The sequence below is a fragment of the Cyprinodon variegatus genome, unplaced genomic scaffold, assembly GCF_000732505.1.
Source record: "Cyprinodon variegatus isolate N-32 unplaced genomic scaffold, C_variegatus-1.0 Scaffold683, whole genome shotgun sequence".
Taxonomy (NCBI): Eukaryota; Metazoa; Chordata; class Actinopteri; order Cyprinodontiformes; family Cyprinodontidae; genus Cyprinodon; species Cyprinodon variegatus.
Genome location: NW_015151136.1, coordinates 7,074 through 16,486, shown reverse-complemented (window position 1 = coordinate 16,486; position 9,413 = coordinate 7,074). Strand labels below are relative to the sequence as shown.

Below are 9,413 nucleotides of genomic sequence, written 5' to 3'. Positions count from 1 at the left end.
CTTTAGCATCTTAATTTGGATTATTCTAGTAAATAGAATAAAGATATTAACAAATATAAAGGCCAGAGTGATATTTGATGATCCTTTTAAGATGAAAATGCGCAGACATTCTTTATCTTCATCTTGAGGGGAAAAAAAAATCAATCTGATCTGGGTCACTTCAGGCTGCAATATGAACGTATCCAAAGCGCCCAGTGCTGCAGGAGGGGCCCCACAATCGCAATGTGTTTCACATTATGTCATGCAGCGGAAAACAAGCTAACTTGCAGAGCAGCATGACCCTTTGAAAGCACATGGTGGAAAAGGTCTAAAAAATAGTGGCCATTAAAAAACCTGCCAAAAGGAGGCGTTTTCTCCACCAAAAGCTTCAATTAGTGCGGCGTTGCTCATTAGTAACCAAGATAAACGACCCTAGCATTCAGCCAATATGATCCCTCTATTCAGGCTCCTGCCGTAGTCTGGGCCCGTTTGGGGTGACTCAGGGTGTAATTATCCAACTTCCCAACATCATGACGGCAGCAGGCACTGGTGACCTTACTGCATGATGCGCTGCTGAAATAATGACAATACTGAGGAGTCACATGAGTCCCACGGAGGCAGCTGGGGGATGATCCCACCATAAAACCTCCAGATTACAGACAGAAAAGAGGCCAAGAGTCCTTTAATGTCTTTGATTTGAGTAATGAGGGCTGAGCATGATGCAGAGGATGTGTCATTCTGTCTCCAGCGCTCTTTAATCTGGCTGTGGTTGGATGCAAACAGCTTCCAGGGATGAAGTTCAACGAAAATCAAAGACTCAGAAATACTTGCTCTCTAGTTCCCCCCTCCCCCACAAAGACCTGAGGTGAACGGACCACGAAGAACACTTGAAAAACATCAAGAGACCAGGAAGGCAACGAGGATTAGCCGAATTTGTGAATCTGAGGAGGAATTGGCCGTCGTAAAGCTGAGACCAAAAGCAAAACTAGAGATCCAATAGGTTCTATTCTAAGGGTCCAAAAGACAAGGAACCAAATTTCTCCTGGTTATTAAAAACAGCCTCCTGAGAGAATCTGCTGCATCAGAGCGAAACAAGATCATCAATCAGGAATTTGTTCAACTGAACATTCAAACACATAAATGACTAATGATGAACAAATCGCAGCAGAAGCAGGAACCACAGGAGACCCGAGCGAGCCGGGACGGGCCGCCCTGTCATTACCACACATCTGGCATTACGTCCTGGCAAGCAAACACCCTGCAGCGCTTAGCCCTGCATGACCTCACCCTGTCGGGTCCTAGGCCATGTCGTCATCAGAACCAGACCCGCCATAAGGAGGGGAAGAAATCAAATACTTTTCATCACACTGAAGCGATTCTCTGAAAAATGTCTAACAAAAAAACAATCCCTGCACAGGGCTCCGTCGTTTTATGAACATCTGCTGATGAACATTTGGTCGCTTTTAGATCCTTAACGAGGTTTGAAACAAAGCAGGGCTCACACAACTCGCCTAACTTTTTCTAAATGGCTCACGCTTTTGGCTTTAGGCACAGACAAAACATCTAAGGCTCACATCATCGACTTAATATGCATCTGATCAACAAAAACCGAAGAAAGAAACTGTTTGGTCTGAGTACAGTCAATCAGACGAAAAAAAGATGAATAGATGTTTGAAGCAGAGCCAGGCTGCAGGAGGTTCACCACAGGAACTATCAGTGAACAATCTCAGTAAACCACTGCAACCACACAGACAGAGCAGGGATTATGTAAGAACAGACAGCAACATGATGCGTTCCAGAACCTTTGGCAAGATCTGCAACATCCCAGTTTTTAAATCCCACTCAGCACCCAGAACCAACTACTTCTTATCCATTTACCCTAATCTGATTAGATGCACAGTTAAACACAGATTACAAGAGCAAACGGATTGAATCAAATATATTTGTCGTTATTAAAATCGTATTTTCTTTTATCCATATCTGGCTCAAATTGAACACTTGAAAGAAATGAATAAAAAAGGCATAAAGAGATGCACAAAGATAAACAATGCAGAGCGTCTGGTCCAAGTCTGTCAGTGGAGCCACAGATGGCCTCAAAGTGCTGTTCTTCCTTCATCACCTTCTCATCAAACCGATCATTAACAGGATATCAAGTCAACGGTGACTGTCTTCAACCTGGCGTCATGTCTGCCGCCTCTCCAGACTTTACACAGGTGCAAATGTTCTACGAATTTCCCCACATCAAAGACGTCTCAAAGCCACACCGAGAGGAAGATGACATGATAACCGTTCAGTCTGATAAAACCACAAAGGTCTGCAGGGGAATGACATTTTGTCTGGTGAAGGAGTTAGAGCTGTTCTAAAAATGTCAACTTATTGATGGTTTAAAGGTAAAAAGAAAAAAAAAAAATCTTCTAAAAGATCTATGTTTAAACAACAAGTTTGGTCATTTTAACTTAAAAGCTACAGCCCATTTATTCATGATGGAAAGTTTTTCCTCAGTCTATAGGTCATGATTTGGTTTTTATTCTTTTTGACAGTATATTTATATCTAGTAGGGATGGAACGGTTTATGAAAACCGTTCGGTTCGTGTGTGTTTCGTTCGGTTCATGCGCTGCTCTTTTTTCTCATAGGCGAAGCGATTACACTCCAGAGCAGAAGGTGGCGGAACTGCGACCAAAGCCAACCACCAGTAGTAAACAAGAAGAAGAAGAAGAAGCGAAGCAGGATTTCCTGAAAGCGCGTTCACGACGCTACGGAGAACGCGGCAGACCAAACCAGATGAAAGTGCGCATTCAGCTCGGCAAAGAACTCATGCTCTTCCTCAACACTGAAGTCCTCAGACATTTTTCTTTCGTTGTTTCTTTCTTTGCACAGGTAAACAGCACATTTCTTCTTCTACGCTTGCATTATCGGCAGAGCAGACGCTGAATGCGCACTTTCATCTGGTTTGGTCTGCCGCGGTTTCCGTAGACTCGTGAACGCGCTTTTAGGAAATCCTATACACTACTGTTTATGCTCTAAAAACATTCTAAATGACTTCGTTTCGAGTAAATTATGGACGCTACCCACTCAGGACACTTGGAATACATTGGACGAGCAGTATGGAGGAATATTGACACGTTTTTTGTGGACTTTTATGGACCTTTCTGCCTCGGGCGCCATAGACCTCCATTATTTGAATGTCAGCAGACAGCAAGAAGCCTCCCAGATCTCCAGATGCATTTGAGATATCAAAAAAGTACTCCAGAGTGTTGTTCAGCATGGGGGTGAGTAGAAAATGAAGGCTAATCATGTTTTGGGTGTACTATTCCTTTAAGGCACACCGTTACTCTTCACAGTGAGGAAGAACTTGGTTTTAAAGTCAATCAAAAGAGCCGAGGACTCGATAAAACAAAAGCAATATTTAAATATTGGTCACCTTTAAGGACCAGGGCTACTAGTACAGGTCCACAAAATCCTTTAAAGGGTGTGTTGATTGACTGGATAATAAAAATTAAAACAGCTGTACAGGATTAGTTTCAGAAACACCGACCTTCAGAATAAAAACTAGTTTTATTTTATTTTATTCCTAATGAACAATACTACATGAGTTCATGTTTGCTAAAAGGATGCATCAGGTGACATTTGGTCGTTATAAAGCTCCTGCATTTTCACTTGGAACAAAGACACTTTCTGTGCTGAGAGCTGGTGCATGATTGTAAGTCTATATTCTGCCTTTTCTCAGGTTACCTTTCCAGCAGAAACAGTTATCCTTCTCTCAAACACACCATGGTCTGCTGGTGTGAGTCCTGGCGACAAAAGACAAAGGGACAGTTTTTCTACTTGTTTATACCTTAAACAACATGAAAAGAGCCGTCGCCCGGTTTCCTCGACCCGTTCCAACACATTGCAACCAGGAACTTTTTCAAATGCTCTTTTTTTGCTGCCCAGTCTCACCCCAGTGAGGCTTTTGGCAAACAATCTAAATCTCTGAGCGAGGAATGTCCTCCAGCTTTCTCCTCAGGACTACAGGAATGCCACCAGTCTGCATGTAAGCAGGATTTCCCCTGATCCGACAATCACAGTTTACTACAGCTGTCAAACTGAGCCAAAATAAGTGGAATGAAATTAAGAGCGTCTTCAATTCTCACACTGGAATATAATTACCTTTAAATGCATTTGAAAGAACAAAATCTATAGGAGGAAATGAAGTAACTAAGACGGGAGTCTGGAGCCTGAAGTGAAGCGGTAACCGAACCCAACAGAACCCAGAGAGGATGGGCGACTTTTGTCAGAGCTTTGTGGCTTTAGTTGCATCCCAGAACAAAGTTTCCTTCAGTGAGAGCAACAACCCGAGAGCCGTTCAATGTTTTCCCTTAAAATTACCTCTTTATTCACTTATTTTGTCCAAAAAGCAGCTGTCATGGTGGGCATGAAAGCCTCCAAACAGACTGCAGAACTGACCCAAACCTTTCCATCCAGTGGTAGCGATCATCAATCTGATGAAGGAGGAGCATGGAGGTCTCAACAGGTCAGGATCTGGGCCACCTACCTCTATCATTCTACTTGCCAAACGTACGTTTAGAAAGAAAGGAGACGGCCTGGGTGGAGTGGAACAAAGCGGGCCGGAGAAGAACATGTTGCTGCAGGAGGGAGAAGAGCTGCGAGCGTTCAGAGTGTGAGAAAACGGCCAACACAAACACTTCTGTCAGCCGTGACTTATGGACAAACATGCAGAGCAGATCCTACATATTAATGCATCAGTTCCCAGAAGACAGGAAGACAGTTTATGGAGTTTGTAACTCCACACTGTTTGGTATTGCCCCACTGGAAAACTATCATGTAAGTGATCCAACGTTAGACTGAAAGACTCTGCAACAAGAACTTCTATAAATCTTGTTTCCTCCGTCCAAACTGCATTCCCAAACAAACAATGAATCAACAGACGCTCGTTTCTCCTGCAACCAGCTGGACAGATTGCTTCATCACACTAACAATCGTTTCAAAAAACAACAAAAAAGAAATAAGAATTTCTTTTCCATTTTACTCTGACTGATAACGAGAACAAATTGTTTACTAAAACTTATTCAGAAACTCCATAATTGCATATCAGAACTAGTGAAAAAAGTGGATTGGTGTTTTCCTGCATGCTAGATGAGATCATTTTCCTGATTAGCAACATGAACATATGTTTTATCGTGCTGGGTGGTCGTTTCTGCAAATGGCACCTTTTACCTCAACTCTATCCTCCAATCATCGGTTTATCTGATCGATCATTTTCAATAATGCTGCATTCAAATGTCAATCGGAGGTAGGCAAAAAACTGAAACTGAAAGACTGCAGTCCTGGAACCGGGCTGGTTCAGAGAAGTTTATCTAAAGTTTAGAAAACCTCTCAGACATAATGATACCTCTGAGTCCCGCAGGCAGAAACCAGGAGCAACAAGGACGCCCGGTTCACACCCAGCTGCTGTATCGGCCTGAGAGATAAAGATCTGCTCAAGCCAAGCAGAACCATGAGGCGATAAGAGAAGGAAAACAATGTGTACTACTGGAAACCCAGAGGTTTACATGCATCGCCATGGCAACCATCGAATAGGTGACAGCCCGGTGACCGGGCTCTGTGCTGGAGGGGAGTGAGGATGAGCAGTGCTTCTAGGACTAAAATAAAAAGGCTTTTTTTTTTAACCTAAAGACGTCTTGAGAGAACTCCTTATCTCCTCATCTCTACCCTTTTTAACATCGTCTCTGTATTCCATTTTAACCTACAACAATCCCTGATTGGCTGCTGTTTCACAATTTCACAGAGAAATACAAAAAAAACAAAAATAACCGGTGTTGACATTTTTCTAAAGTTTCAGTGACATAAAGATGAACGATAGAAAAACCTTCAGAGGAATTATAGGGGAAAAATGATCCGTTATTGGCCAGGATCACAGATCATCCATTCTCAACTTAAAGCTACTTTTATTTTCAAACTGCGGCGTCGGCGGTGCGGGCTTAGATGACAGGTTGTGGAATGATAACAGACAGCTGAGGTCTCTGGACAAAATATTCCCTGCTGATGAGTTTTTCCTCTCCACTGTCGCTACAAGCATGCTTGGTGTGAGGGTTTGCTGCAGAATCAATACGTCTGGTTCTCTTTGAACTTTGAACCCACCTGACTGGATGATCTGATTGATCTGGATCTGGAAAGTTATCTGCAGAAACAAAGTGAATTTAGGAACCTTTGGAAATAAAAAAGTCTTCAGAGCCTCATTGATGTTCTATGGCAGGTTCTAAAAATGAAAATGTTTCTCTGATGTGAGCTTTCATGACATAAATCATGGAGAAAATGATTATCTTTATATGCTGCTCCTCATTTCCAGTCATTTTTACCTTTCCAGACTGACGGCAACAGATTAGACTTGAAGAATAATCACAAACACAGAACATTCATAGTTCCCCCGCTCCATAAACGCAGCATCTGGGAATATGTAGCTTAGCTACAGTCATCAATCCACACCCCATGTCATCTTAGCCCCGCCCCCCACACTGAAACAGGACAACTTTAATCTGAAAAGTAGCTTTAAACTTCTGCAATTTCCAATATGTTTTCTTTGTAAAAAAAAAAAAAACGTTGTGGCCTGATTTCTGCTTCGCGGTCTCCGGTTAAAACCTTTGCAGCTCCTTCAGGTTCTCATGCTCGTTTCCTCGTCCTGGCCATACAGAGGGAGCAGACCGTTAGTGATTGGGAGAAATCACATTGAGCCGCAGAGGAGAACAGATAGAGAGAAGATGGAGGTTTGCTCCTCATCTGGCGGGACAGCCTGGAACAAATCTGATCATCTGAGGCCTTTCCAGATAAACGGCGAAGCTCAGACCTGCTATGAATGTTTGCTTCGTTTGCACCAATTAAGCAGAGAAGTTGTTTTTGATTATGAACCCAATAGGGAGAGGAAAGTCTGTTCTGATCAGAACCTGCAGGCCGGTTCCAGCGTCTGATCAGTGCATCTCTGTGTATAATGTCAGAAAAGGAGGAAAACAGAAGGACCGAACCACAGCCAGACTTCGGCCCTTCTGACCCACGTCTTCAGAAACTCATTGAAAATCACATTTCAGTTTCCAAACCCATCGACCTGAAATGGGACGCATCACAAACAGAACAAAGAAAAACAGCCATGAGTTTATCAAACCGCCTGGTTCTGGTCAGCTGGGTCATACTAGAACCGTCCTCTAAAGGTTGAGGACTGAGGAACCGGAAGACCTCAGAAACAAAAGGAGAATATGAAGGAACGTTGGAGGCGATGGTCCTACAGAAGGTCCTGCCTGACACCTTCAAGGACCATCAGCTGGATCAGCTACTGAAACACTCAGGGAATGCCCCAAACGGCCACGTATGACCCAGCAGAACCTGTTTATGCTGCTATAGGCTTAGACTGCTGGAGGACATAGGGACCCCTTTTTCATCATTCTGCTTCATTCTATCTCTATTCTTCCACTCTGCAGAATCTGTTAGTTCAATCTCTAACGTTCTGCTCTCTCTGCTTTTTCTCATAGCTGTGACTCCATCCTGGAGAGAAATACCAGCTGTCGTTATAGACGTTGGAGCTTGGCCTGTTTTCCAGTGTAGTCCTGTTTCTCTGACTGTGACTAACTGGATGTGCTCTCTTCATCCTCTGACATGGGAGCTGGCTCGGAGCTCGTCTGCCTGGCTGTGTGTTTCCTGGACGGGGCCGCCTGTGGAGCTGGTTGACAGTTGGCTTTTGTATCTATGCTTCTTTTTCTATGTCTGCTTCTGTCTCCTTGAACCCCAGTGGGCCTCAGCAGATGGCCGCTCACACTGAGCCTGGTTCTGCTGGAGGTTTCTTCCTGTTCAAAGGGAGTTTTTCCTCTCCACTGTCGCTACAAGCATGCTTAGTGTGAGGGATTGCTGAAGAGTCAATGAGCAGATGCAATCAGCTGGTTTTCCTTAGATAGAAAACTTTGAATCAATCTGACTGGATGATCTGGTGAACTGGAAAGTGACCTGAGATGACATGTTGTTAATTGGAGCTATAGAAATAAACTGAATAGAATTGACCCCAAGCGGCCCCTCCCAACAGAAAACACCATCCTCATTTCAAAATGAGAACTGTTCTTCTCTTTAAATTTATTACCTCTATATGAAGAGTCATATTTCCTGACTCTCCTGAACTGAGCATAAACCTGCCTCAGTAAGTCAACACAGGTGTGGCCATGTGCTGCTCATTAACCACAGCAGAACCAGAACCAGAACCAGAACCGCTCACTTCCAGTCCTGCTCTTCAGGTCTGACCTCTGACCTTCAGGTCAGGGACCCTCATTCCACAAGTAATGAAAACTGGAGAGATTCTGTCCAGAAGAAAACCGTAAATCCATGTTTTGTGACTTTAGAGGAGAAACTAAAGCAAACGTGGTTTCAGCTTTTACTCATTTATTCAATCAAAGTAAAGTTAGAGGAAAGAATAAATTCATCTCTCTGCTGTTCCGACCACCGCGGCTCGGTGAGCTGCCTGGCCGCCCAGGCCGCTCCTCTCCCGGTCACTCACCGATGGAGACCAGCTTGATGTTCTCCTTCTCCAGGAACTCCAGCGCCACCGAGACGTTCTCCAGCTTCATCTGCCTGAAGTTGGGCCTGGAGTGGTACTTTCTGTACATTTTCTTCTGACTCAGGACCTCCAGCAGGGCGATGAGCCGCAGGCCGTCTCCCAGGTCCAACTGCAGGTCCCCGATCCGCTTGTTGACGCACTTCAGGTGCTCGTTGATCCAGCGGGTGAAGGTGTTCTGCTGGATCTTCTTCCACGGGGCGTCTTCCGCCAGGTCCTTCTCTGTGGCCGGCATGTTGGCCCGCTGAGGTTTCCGGTTCGGTTCTGGTTGAAGTGTGACCGCACTGAATGAGCTGCTTCCTCGGAACGGCCGCGACTTGGTTTGAAGTTCTGCTGCAACTGGCTCAGACTACACTGCTGGTGCTGCGTTCACTGCAGCTGGGAAATCCCACCTTCCTCTGACTCCCTCTGCGGCCCCGCCCAGCCGTTCGATCTTTTCTGGATATAAGCAGTTTCTCGTTATTGTCTCTCGGATGTTCGACAAACAGGACTCTAAATTTTGCAAATGAAACACAAGTATTTATATTTTAAACATATATATTTTTATTATGGTGATGAAGACGGTCATCACAAAGTGTTTCAAAAGTTTCAAAAAACTCGTTTCAGAGAGATGCTCAACGGACCCGCACCGTGCTGCTTATTAACTAACAGTAATTTCTTAAACACTAAATAGAACAGTGTTGGTCTTTTCAATTCAATTTAGTTCAGTTTTTCCGTAAAAATTCAAAAAATATCCACTGGACTTGGTTTTCAAGGAAAGAAAACCAAATCCAGTGGATATTTTTTAAATTTTTAAGGAAAAACTGAACTAAATTGAATTGAAAAGACCAACACTGTTCTATTTAG

General features: G+C 43.9%; 1 protein-coding gene across 1 annotated transcript in view; it reads right to left on the bottom strand.

The window, feature by feature from the left end:
- The window catches only part of LOC107097300 (filamin-B-like), a 75,771-nt gene extending 66,859 nt beyond the window's left edge, over positions 1-8,912 (bottom strand). The window contains exon 1 of the mRNA XM_015394398.1: positions 8,511-8,912. Coding sequence (XP_015249884.1) covers positions 8,511-8,802 — 292 coding nt within the window. The 5' untranslated portion in view covers positions 8,803-8,912. The remainder of the gene's footprint in view (positions 1-8,510) is intronic.
- Positions 8,913-9,413: the final 501 nt, after the last annotated feature.